Source organism: Thalassophryne amazonica, chromosome 5 (genome assembly GCF_902500255.1).
Source record: "Thalassophryne amazonica chromosome 5, fThaAma1.1, whole genome shotgun sequence".
NCBI lineage: Eukaryota > Metazoa > Chordata > Actinopteri > Batrachoidiformes > Batrachoididae > Thalassophryne > Thalassophryne amazonica.
This window is the reverse complement of record NC_047107.1, coordinates 126,777,081-126,789,557: the sequence shown is the minus strand read 5'-3', so window position 1 is coordinate 126,789,557 and position 12,477 is coordinate 126,777,081. Positions and strand designations below refer to the sequence as shown.

General features: G+C 45.1%; 1 protein-coding gene across 2 annotated transcripts in view; it reads right to left on the bottom strand.

Moving 5' to 3' along the window:
• Nucleotides 1-7,772, bottom strand: part of noxa1 (NADPH oxidase activator 1) — a 68,271-nt gene extending 60,499 nt beyond the window's left edge. The window contains exons 1-2 of one of the 2 annotated variants that reach the window (XM_034171325.1): nt 7,629-7,772; nt 4,212-4,408 (exon numbers count right to left, since the gene is read on the bottom strand). In XM_034171325.1, coding sequence (XP_034027216.1) covers nt 4,212-4,385 — 174 coding nt within the window. In that variant the 5' untranslated portion in view covers nt 4,386-4,408; nt 7,629-7,772. Of the gene's footprint in view, nt 1-4,211; nt 4,409-7,628 lie in introns of those variants that run through there. The other variant, XM_034171326.1, reaches the window with a different exon arrangement.
• Between the last annotated feature and the right edge of the window lie 4,705 nt (nt 7,773-12,477).

Below are 12,477 nucleotides of genomic sequence, written 5' to 3'. Positions count from 1 at the left end.
ACCTGGTCATGCCGTTCGGTCTTACAAACGCCCCCGCGACGTTCCAAGCATTGGTTAATGATGTCTTGCGGGACTTCCTGCACCGATTCGTCTTCGTATATCTGGACGATATACTCATCTTTTCTCCGGATCCTGAGACCCATGTCCGGCATGTACGTCAGGTCCTGCAGCGGTTGTTGGAGAACTGGCTGTTTGTGAAGGGCGAGAAGTGTGAGTTTCACCGCACTTCTTTGTCCTTCCTGGGGTTTATCATCTCCCCTAACTCCGTCGCCCCTGATCCGGCCAAGGTTGCGGCGGTGAGAGATTGGCCCCAACCAACTAGCCGTAGGAAGCTGCAACAGTTCCTCGGCTTTGCAAATTTCTACAGGAGGTTCATTAAGGGCTACAGTCAGGTAGTTAGCCCCCTGACAGCCCTGACCTCTCCAAAAGTCCCCTTCACCTGGTCGGATCGGTGCGATGCCGCGTTCAAGGAGTTGAAACGGCGCTTCTCCTCCCCACCTGTTCTGGTGCAGCCCGATCCTAGTCGCCAGTTTGTGGTTGAAGTGGACGCCTCTGACTCAGGGATAGGAGCCGTGCTATCCCAGAGCGGAAAGGCCGATAAGGTCCTTCACCCATGTGCCTATTTTTCCCGCAGGTTGACCCCGGCCGAACGGAACTATGACGTCGGCAATCGAGAACTCCTTGCGGTGAAAGAGGCTCTTGAAGAGTGGAGACATCTGTTGGAGGGAACGTCCGTGCCATTCACGGTTTTCACTGACCACCGGAACCTGGAGTATATCAGGACCGCCAAGCGGCTGAACCCCAGGCAAGCCCGCTGGTCACTGTTCTTCGGCCGTTTTGACTTCCGGATCACCTACCGTCCCGGGACCAAAAACCAGAGATCGGATGCCTTGTCCCGGGTGCATGAAGACGAAGTCAAAACGGAGTTGTCGGATCCACCGGAACCTATCATCCCGGAGTCCGCTATCGTGGCCACCCTCACCTGGGACGTAGAGAAAACCGTCCGGGAGGCCCTGGCACGGAGCCCAGATCCCGGAACTGGGCCGAAGAACAAACTTTACGTCCCACCAGAGGCCAGGGCTGCAGTCCTGGACTTCTGTCACGGCTCCAAGTTCTCCTGTCATCCAGGGGTGCGTAGGACCGTGGCAGTTGTCCGGCAGCGCTTCTGGTGGGCGTCCCTGGAGGCCGACGTCCGGGATTATATCCAGGCCTGCACCACCTGCGCCAGGGGCAAGGCTGACCACCGCAGGGCATCGGGACTGCTCCAGCCACTGCCTGTGCCTCATCGCCCCTGGTCCCACATCGGCCTGGATTTTGTCACGGGCCTCCCACCGTCCCAGGGCAACACCACCATCCTCACGATAGTGGACCGATTCTCCAAGGCGGCCCACTTCGTGGCCCTCCCGAAGCTCCCGACTGCCCAGGAGACAGCGGACCTCCTGGTCCACCACGTCGTCCGGCTGCATGGGATTCCAACAGACATCGTCTCTGATCGCGGTCCCCAGTTCTCCTCGCAAGTCTGGAGGAGCTTCTGCCGGGAACTGGGGGCCACGGTGAGTCTCTCGTCCGGGTATCATCCTCAGACCAACGGGCAAGCAGAACGGGTCAATCAGGAGGTGGAACAGGCCCTGCGCTGCGTGACGGCCGCGCACCCGGCGGCCTGGTGTACCCATTTGGCCTGGATCGAGTATGCCCATAACAGCCAGGTGTCTTCAGCCACCGGCCTCTCCCCTTTTGAGGTGTGTCTGGGGTATCAGCCCCCGTTGTTTCCGGTGGTTGAGGGAGAGGTCGGTGTGCCCTCGGTCCAGGCCCACCTGCGGAAGTGCCGTCGGGTGTGGCGCGCCGCCCGTTCTGCTTTGCTAAAGGCCCGGACGAGGGCAAAAGCCCATGCAGACCGTCGGCGGACCCCGGCCCCTGCGTATCGGCCAGGGCAGGAGGTGTGGTTGTCCACCAAGGACATTCCCCTGAAAGTGGACTCCCCCAAACTACAGGACCGTTACATCGGTCCCTTCAGGATCCTTAAGGTCATCAGTCCAGCCGCAGTGAGGCTTCAGCTTCCGGCCTCACTGCGGATCCATCCTGTTTTCCATGTGTCCCGGATAAAGCCGCATCACACCTCACCCCTCTGTGCTCCGGGTCCGGCGTCGCCTCCTGCCCGGATCATCGATGGCGAGCCGGCTTGGACTGTGCGCCAGCTCTTGGATGTCCGTAGGATGGGCCGGGGCTTCCAGTATTTGGTGGACTGGGAGGGGTACGGACCTGAAGAACGCTCCTGGGTGAAGAGGAGCTTCATCCTGGACCCGGCCCTCCTGGCCGATTTCTACTGCCGCCACCCGGACAAGCCTGGTCGGGCGCCAGGAGGTGCCCGTTGAGGGGGGGGGTCCTGTTGTGTGGGCCGCTGAAGAGGAGGTACTGCTGGCCCATCACAACCAGAGGGCGCCCTGTCTGGAGTGCGGGCTCCAGGCACCAGAGGGCGCTGCCGCCTCACAGGAGCAGCTGGGGTGACAGCTGTCACTTATCGCCTACGACAGCTGTCACCAATCATCTGATCAGCAGTGGTATATCAGCAGGACGACATCTCCACCTCTTTGCCGAGATATCGCTCTACCAAGGAGGTAACGTTCTCAGCTGACTGTGTTGACTTCCTGACAGGAATATCTGTTGCTTGTGTGTGTTGGACAGCAGATATTCTGTTTCTTTTTCCGACGAGAGGTGGAGGTGGTTTTCCCACCATACGTGTTGCTGGTGCACACGCACCCACATCTAACTGTTTTTGTTCCTTGCCAGCAGTACCAGATCCGACAAGCGGAGGCAGTGGCCACCTGGGTGTTCGGGACTTGGCGGCTCCAGTATTCCCAGGGTTCGGTGGCGGAGGAAATCGTGTGGTTCCGGTTCTGCTTTGGACGGACGTCTCTTATCTTCGAGCCTGCCCACGTGACACATTTTTTGTAAATTGACTACTTGTCTACAATTGTAATTCGCCGTATTGGTTGTGCTTCTTCACAACAGTAAAGTGTTGTTATTTGACTTCCTCCATTGTCCATTCATTTGCGCCCCCTGTTGTGGGTCCGTGTTCCTACACTTTCACAACAACATACATACAATGTTGAACTTTAAAACACCAGAAAGAAATGTTTCTGTGAAGGCTCTCAGTTGTCCAGGTGGTTTCCATAGTAGAGAACCTTGACTCTTCGACTCGACTGTGGTTGCTTGACGCGAGGATGTTTTGCTTCAAATTGCAGAAGCTTCCTCAGCTAAAATTCTTGCTCTGGTTAGGATTAGGGTTAGCTGAGGAAGCTTCTGCGATTTGAAGCAAAAAGTCCTCATGTCAAGCAGCCACAGTCCAGTCAAAGATTCAAGCTTCTCTACCAGAAAAAAATAGCTAGCAAGTAGCATGCTAGCTAGCTAGTATTTTGCAGCCAGTGGCAAGACAAGATTGAATAGTACTAATATTTTCTATTCCAGCAATAAACTTATTCAGGTAAAGACCAATCAAGCTAGTGAGCTAGCCAAGTGCAGTTAATCCAATCAACACAAAAACAGGTGATAAAGTTCTTTGTGTGCATATTTGTGTTTCAGATATCAGACACTTCTAATGATATATTTACTTATTTAGTGGTGACAAGAATCATTTTACTTTTACTTTCATTTTTAGAGCTGTTTAGCCCATGACTGTGTTTGCACGTTACTGTACTGTACCCAAACTGGCTCCTGTTATTTAAACTGCCAAACATCCCAGTTAACTGCCTCTTGTACAGCTTCAACACCATGATGTTCTCCTTTATCTTGTGACAATCATGGTAGTTTCTTATTGGATGCCATGCTAGGAAAAGGAATACTGCACTGTATCAATATCCACTTCATTAAAATAAGGCCCAGGTTGAAAAATTCTAGGGCTGTACTCATCAGATAGAAAAGTGAGAGATTTTTTCCAGCCAGTTGCAATGCGTCAAAGTAAGTGAGAGAGGAGAGTGGCCACCAAAGGACCCTGAGGTGAAACAGTGACACAATAAAAGTGTCAGTCTGAGGCTGACAGGGTTTATAGTGACCCTGTTTCACATCCAGTCAAAGCATGCATTCACACACACACACACACACACACACACACACACACACACACACACACACACACACACACAGAGAGAGCGAGAGAGAGAGAGAGAGAGAGAGAGAGAGAGAGAGAGAGAGAGAGAGAGAGAGAGAGACAGAACCTTTTGTGCCTCTTCCAGCTCTCCCAGGGCCAGATGAGCTGAGGCGGAGACAAACAGGGTGCGAGACGTGGGTTCGGTGATCTGTTCAAGTTTAGCCAGAGCTCCTATCCAGTCCTTGGCATCCACAGCACGCACCGCCTCATCCCACAACCTCAGCAAGTCTGTGTAAAGCATTCTGCAGGCAGGACACGCATGCACTGTAAATGCGAACATACAAATTAATTAAGTATGATAAGTGAACTAAACTCAGTTTTCATCAACCTGTTGTGAACACTCATTTCAAATAAGTAAGTAGTAATTTGAGATTGGAAGACATGCTTTACTTGATGTATCCCATTTAACCCAAATTTAAAAAATACGTTTTTGTACCCAGTGTCCTTTGGGTGTTCTTTCAGACATGCGCTGATCTACCTCATTTACTTTGTGCATTCTCGCCCGCACACGTCCACGATGAGCACATGTTTCAACAACAGGTGCTCTCGTCAATCTGTTTTCCACTCATTGTCAGCGCTGTGGGAGTATTTGTGGTTGCCACCCTGATTTAGTAAGTAAATATTTTATTATTTGGTAGACTGCATAGAACACTGCCATCTACTAGGTGGGAGTGTGAATAGTGTCCAACACACGGTCGCTACTCATTGCGCTGAATCACACTTAAACAGAATTTTCAGTTTTGCAAATGCTTTTTTTTTTACAAATAACAAAATGACATATTTATAAATACACATTTATTTGCAAAAACCAACACATATGTTACAGTAACTTGTGTGTTAGATTTTACAAAAAAAAAAATCAACCAGGGATGAGTGGAGGCTCATTTTCCCATAATGCCTTTTGGCATCTGTGTTAAGGCTCAAACATTAAGAATTAGCACATTACTTTAAAACTAAAAAGGGTGCAATATTTTTTACTTTGTAAAAATGACAGCGTTGACGTTAATTCGATAGACTGTCCGGAATTAGTTGGGTTATAAATCAAAACCATAACTCAAAACTGCTTTTCTTTTAATGTCTTCTGCGACACATCTATACTGTTCCATGTTAAAAGTAAATGACTCTTTCTTACAGCAGTGGGCAGGGTGCTCAAATTTCAAATTTTTTTCCAATTTATTTTCATTTATATAGCACCAAATCACAAAGTTGCCTCAAGGCACTTCACAAATCAAATCAAATCAATTTTATTTATATAGCGCCAAATCACAACAAACAGTTGCCCCAAAGTTGCCTCAAGGCACTTCACAAATCAAATCAAATCAATTTTATTTATATAGCGCCAAATCACAATAAACAGTTGCCCCAAGGCGCTTTATATTGTAAGGAAAAAGCCATACAATAATTACAGAAAAACCCTAACAGTCAAAACGACCCTCTGTGAGCAAGCACTTGGCGACAGTGGGAAGGAAAAACTCCCTTTTAACAGGAAGAAACCTCCAGCAGAACCAGGCTCAGGGAGGGGCAGTCTTCTGCTGGGACTGGTTGGGGCTGAGGGGAGAGAATCAGGAACCGTAGCACCGTAGCATGTGGTCTACCAAACACTGCTGCATATTTAAATACAAAGTACCAGACACGTGCTCATGAGACAGGATGATGTCAGAGATGACCTGTGAGTCACTGGGATCTGCACACATCTGCACACACAAGTAAGGTCTAACCTTACCAACCCCCAGAGCAAGAACACAGGCAACAGTGGTAAGGCAAAACTCCCTCTGAGGAAGAAACCTCAAGCACACCAGACTCAAAGGGGTGGACCACTGCTTGGGCCATGCCACCGGCAGAAATTACTAAACAATTCGCAAAATGAATATACAGGAAATGTTGCTGGCACACAGGACAGGAGGGTTTTAGGAACAGATACCACACCCATTTCTGGATGGAGCTGCACCTCAAACAAAGAGAAAAAAACAGAATTAGGTGCCAGAAAGACAACAAATACAGTATAATTTTTCAGAATTAAACAACAAGAAAAACAAAAGAAATACTAAGGTGTTCTGCGGCCACTAGCCCTAAGCTTCACTAAGAGATCATTCCACAGAACAGGAACACGATAAGAGAAAGCTCTGTGACCCGCAGACTTCTTATTCACCCTAGGGACACAAAGTAGTCCTGCACCCTGAGAACGCAAAGCCGGGCTGGTACGTAGGGTTTAATTAGGTCAGCTAGGTAGGGAGGAGCCAGTCCATGAATAATTTTATAGACTAGTAGCAGAACCTTAAAATCTGATCTCACTGTGACAGGAAGCCAGTAAAGAGACGCCAAAATGGGTGTAATGTGGTCAAACTTTCTGCTTCGTTTCAAAAGTCTGGCAGCAGCATTTTGAACCAATTGGAGAGCCCTAATGCTAGACTGCGGTAAACCAGAAAATAGAACATTGCAGTAGTCCAATCTAGAAGAGACAAACACATGGATCAGGGTCTCAGCATCAGCCATAGACAGGATGGGACAAATCTTCGCTATATTTCACAGGTGGAAGAAAGCAGTCCTCATAATATCTCTAATGTGGAGGTCAAAGGACAACCTAGGATCAAAAATTACCCCAAGTTTCCTCACTTTGTCAGTGTGATGTATGACACATGAGCCTTGGCTAAGGGTTAACTGGTCAAATTGATGTTGATGTCTCACTGGACCAAGAACCATCATTTCAGTCTTATCAGAAGTTTCTAGACTTCCAGCTTCTCACTGCTGCAAGGCAATCTTCTAAGGATTTTATGTGGATGAGATTACCAGCAGTTATTGGCATGTATAACTGAGTGTCATCAGTATTGAAAGGTAATCTGTGATCATGTGATCAAAGACAGAAGCTCTGACTTGTTTGTGTTATGTTTGTGATCGCCTTTGTTTGTACTCAGAAGCGTTGGTGGTGGTTACAATTCTTTTACGTCAAGAAAATTAAGTTGACCTGAATATGATGGATGAGCAAAACTAAAGCAAATTAAGCTGTCACTTGAGTACTGGATGCTCACAGTAAATAAATTACTGTAATCTCATTTATTTGAGTACTGCAACCTCAAAATAAACAAGTTACTATAATCTAGTTATTTAAGTTTGCGTACTGTGAAATCAAAATGAACAAGTTACTATAATCCAATTGTTGAAATTAATTTGAGTACTGCACACTCACAATAATTAAGTTAATCAAATCTGATTCATTAAAGTCAACATAAATTACTTTTTAAGGCAGCAAGTTTGTATTTTTTTTTTTTGTAAAGTCAACTTATTATATTTTACAGTGCACGTGAAACACAAATCCTCTCTGACAAACTTCTAATACATTTGAATATTGATTTGTATCCATTTACAAAAGAACAGGTGGAAAACATTCCAGAGGAATTCCACTACCTTTTAATTTCTACTCAAATAAATTGTTCATCTTAATTCAGTTAAATAATAATCATAATAATTTCCAGGAATTCTGCTGTACCTGTTGCTCTGGGATGAGATTCCAGTGAGTGTGGCTCCAGATCAGTCGGCTGCGTGTCAACAGGGAAGTGACACCAGCTGAACCAGACCTCCACGGGAGACTCCACCCTGTTGCAACCAGGAACTCCTCCGTCCACATTCCTCAGGTAGGATGCCGACAGGCCCAACCGGTGGAATTCAACTGACAACTTTCAACACAGCCCCCCCCCCACCACCACCACTTTACGAAACATCATCAGCATGAAGGTGCTTTTTAACAGTATTTCCGGCACTGTGTGGAAATACTCCGCCTAGCCGACTACAGACTGACACACACACACATGTGTTCAGGTGAAAATCTCAGTGTTTGTGTATCAGGTGTGGAGGCCTATTGAATTTCTGTCATTAACTGACTGGGAAATTTTGAAAGAAATCAAATCACACTGACCTTTGACCTGATTTTACAAGGATGTTTTCAGAGAAGGAAGTAAAAAAAAAAACAACAAGGTGCACCACAGAGTTTACAGCATAACATCACATAACACAGTTAGTAAGTAGTAATATAGTAATAGTTATTCATAAATATTCAGCATGACATGGGGTCAGAGTTTAATTTTCACCATAAAAACAGAACCGACGGGCTCACAGGCTGCATCTATACCACGGCCACGGTGGTGTGGAGACATTTAGACATGCTCAGAAAAAAACTTTTAAAAGGTACTTTTGACAGAACAACTTTGGAGTGGAGTCTGGTGACCACCTGCCCTGCATGTTTTAGATGTTTATCTGCTGCAAACACACCTGAATAGTCAGGTCTCATGTTTCCCAGTGATTGATTGGCTGAGCTCACTTGACTCTGTTAATGAGCAGTGGGTGGAGTTACAAAATATGCAGGAGTAAGGTTTGTGGCCGCTGTACTAATACATTAATACATCACTTATGAAAATACATCCACTCTCTTGTACGGTGCATCCAGAAAGTTTTCACAGCACTGAACTTTTATCACATTGTGTTATGTTACAGCTTTATTCCATAATATATGAAATTCATCGTTTTGCTCAAAATTCTTTACACAATACCCCATAATAACAATGGCAAGTTTTTATGAGACTTTTGCAAATTTATGCAAAACTAGAGCACCAACTATGACCTTGAAAATTGAATTAGTTCTTGCCTATGATGATTTGAATCCTCTATAAAAATTTCATACAGATATATGAAAAACTGTGAGTTCCAGGCTGTTCAAAAACAAACAAATAGGGGTGAAAACATTAGCTTCGTCCAACTTTATTGGCAGAAGTAATAAAAAACAAAACAAAAAAAAAAATCACATGTACATAAATATTCACAGCCTTTTCCATGAAGCTCAAAATTGAGCTCAGGTGTCTCCTGTTCCCACTCATCATCCTTGAGATGTTTCTACAGCTTATTTGGAGTTCACCTGCGGTCAGTTCAGTTGATTGGACATGATTTGGAAAGACACACACCTGTCTACATATAAGGTCCCACAGTTGACAGTCAGAGCACAAACCAAGCATGAAGTCAAAGAAATTATCATCTCTACTGGTGTTTGGCTCTCACTGCGGTATTGTATCACTTCCTGTTCCGGAGCACAGCGGTGTTTTTCTGTATCTGTTAGCTGTTTAATCTGCGCAGTTAGATTGATCTAGTTATCTAGATTTCGATTTGTTTCCCAGTGTAATCTTTACGTGCCTTAACTAAAGCACTCCTTCTGCTGAATCACCTCTAAATTATTTACACATTATTCACTTTGCGTGTTTTTAGGAATCCGCTAGCTTAGCGTAGCTACTAGCTCTTAGCCGATTTAGCATGGCGGCTTCTCCTGTCTCTCCCGCACTTTTCTGCTCTGGGTGTGAAATGTTTAGTTATTCCTCGGCCTCCTTTAGCAGTAATGGTACTTGTAATAAGTGTAGCTTATTCGTAGCTTTGGAGGCCAGGCTGGGCGAATTGGAGACTCGGCTCCGCACCGTGGAAAATTCTACAGCTAGCCAGGCCCCTGTAGTCGGTGCGGACCAAGGTAGCTTAGCCGCCGTTAGTTCCCCCCTGGCAGATCCCGAGCAGCCGGGAAAGCAGGCTGACTGGGTGACTGTGAGGAGGAAGCATAGCCCTAAACAGAAGCCCCGTGTACACCGCCAACCCGTTCACATTTCTAACCGTTTTTCCCCACTCGACGACACACCCACCGAGGATCAAACTCTGGTTATTGGCGACTCTGTTTTGAGAAATGTGAAGTTAGCGACACCAGCAACCATAGTCAATTGTCTTCCGGGGGCCAGAGCAGGCGACATTGAAGGAAATTTGAAACTGCTGGTTAAGGCTAAGCGTAAATTTGGTAAGATTGTAATTCACGTCGGCAGTAATGACACCCGGTTACGCCAATCGGAGGTCACTAAAATTAACATTAAATCGGTGTGTAACTTTGCAAAAACAATGTCGGACTCTGTAGTTTTCTCTGGGCCCCTCCCCAATCAGACCGGGAGTGACATGTTTAGCCGCATGTTCTCCTTGAATTGCTGGCTGTCTGAGTGGTGTCCAAAAAATGAGGTGGGCTTCATAGATAATTGGCAAAGCTTCTGGGGAAAACCTGGTCTTGTTAGGAGAGACGGCATCCATCCCACTTTGGATGGAGCAGCTCTCATTTCTAGAAATCTGGCTAATTTTCTTAAATCCTCCAAACCGTGACTATCCAGGGTTGGGACCAGGAAGCAGAGTTGTAGTCTTACACACCTCTCTGCAGCTTCACTCCCCCTGCCATCCCCTCATTACCCCATCCCCGTAGAGACGGTGCCTGCTCCCAGACTACCAATAACCAGCAAAAATCTATTTAAGCATAAAAATTCAAAAAGAAAAAATAATATAGCACCTTCAACTGCACCACAGACTAAAACAGTTAAATGTGGTCTATTAAACATTAGGTCTCTCTCTTCTAAGTCCCTGTTGGTAAATGATATAATAATTGATCAACATATTGATTTATTCTGCCTAACAGAAACCTGGTTACAGCAGGATGAATATGTTAGTTTAAATGAGTCAACACCCCCGAGTCACACTAACTGTCAGAATGCTCGTAGCACGGGCCGGGGCGGTGGATTAGCAGCAATCTTCCATTCCAGCTTATTAATTAATCAAAAACCCAGACAGAGCTTTAATTCATTTGAAAGCTTGTCTCTTAGTCTTGTCCATCCAAATTGGAAGTCCCAAAAACCAGTTTTATTTGTTATTATCTATCGTCCACCTGGTCGTTACTGTGAGTTTCTCTGTGAATTTTCAGACCTTTTGTCTGACTTAGTGCTTAGCTCAGATAAGATAATTATAGTGGGCGATTTTAACATCCACACAGATGCTGAGAATGACAGCCTCAACACTGCATTTAATCTATTATTAGACTCTATTGGCTTTGCTCAAAAAGTAAATGAGTCCACCCACCACTTTAATCATATCTTAGATCTTGTTCTGACTTATGGTATGGAAATAGAAGACTTAACAGTATTCCCTGAAAACTCCCTTCTGTCTGATCATTTTTTAATAACATTTACATTTACTCTGATGGACTACCCAGCAGTAGGGAATAAGTTTCATTACACTAGAAGTCTTTCAGAAAGCGCTGTAACTAGGTTTAAGGATATGATTCCTTCTTTATGTTCTCTAATGCCATATAACAACACAGTGCAGAATAGCTACCTAAACTCTGTAAGGGAGATAGAGTATCTCGTCAATAGTTTTACATCCTCATTGAAGACAGCTTTGGATGCTGTAGCTCCTCTGAAAAAGAGAGCTTTAAATCAGAAGTGTCTGACTCCATGGTATAACTCTCAAACTCGTAGCTTAAAGCAGATAACCCGTAAGTTGGAGAGGAAATGGCGTCTCACTAATTTAGAAGATCTTCACTTAGCCTGGAAAAAGAGTCTGTTGCTCTATAAAAAAGCCCTCCGTAAAGCTAGGACATCTTTCTACTCATCACTAATTGAAGAAAATAAGAACAACCCCAGGTTTCTTTTCAGCACTGTAGCCAGGCTGACAAAGAGTCAGAGCTCTATTGAGCTGAGTATTCCATTAACTTTAACTAGTAATGAGTTCATGACTTTCTTTGCTAACAAAATTTTAACTATTAGAGAAAAAATTACTCATAACCATCCCAAAGACGTATCGTTATCTTTGGCTGCTTTCAGTGATGCCGGTATTTGGTTAGACTCTTTCTCTCCGATTGTTCTGTCTGAGTTATTTTCATTAGTTACTTCATCCAAACCATCAACATGTTTATTAGACCCCATTCCTACCAGGCTGCTCAAGGAAGCCCTACCATTATTTAATGCTTCGATCTTAAATATGATCAGTCTATCTTTGTTAGTTGGCTATGTACCACAGGCTTTTAAGGTGGCAGTAATTAAACCATTACTTAAAAAGCCATCACTTGACCCAGCTATCTTAGCTAATTATAGGCCAATCTCCAACCTTCCTTTTCTCTCAAAAATTCTTGAAAGGGTAGTTGTAAAACAGCTAACTGATCATCTGCAGAGGAATGGTCTATTTGAAGAGTTTCAGTCAGGTTTTAGAATTCATCATAGTACAGAAACAGCATTAGTGAAGGTTACAAATGATCTTCTTATGGCCTCGGACAGTGGACTCATCTCTGTGCTTGTTCTGTTAGACCTCAGTGCTGCTTTTGATACTGTTGACCATAAAATTTTATTACAGAGATTAGAGCATGCCATAGGTATTAAAGGCACTGCGCTGCGGTGGTTTGAATCATATTTGTCTAATAGATTACAATTTGTTCATGTAAATGGGGAATCTTCTTCACAGACTAAAGTTAATTATGGAGTTCCACAAGGTTCTGTGCTAGGACCAAT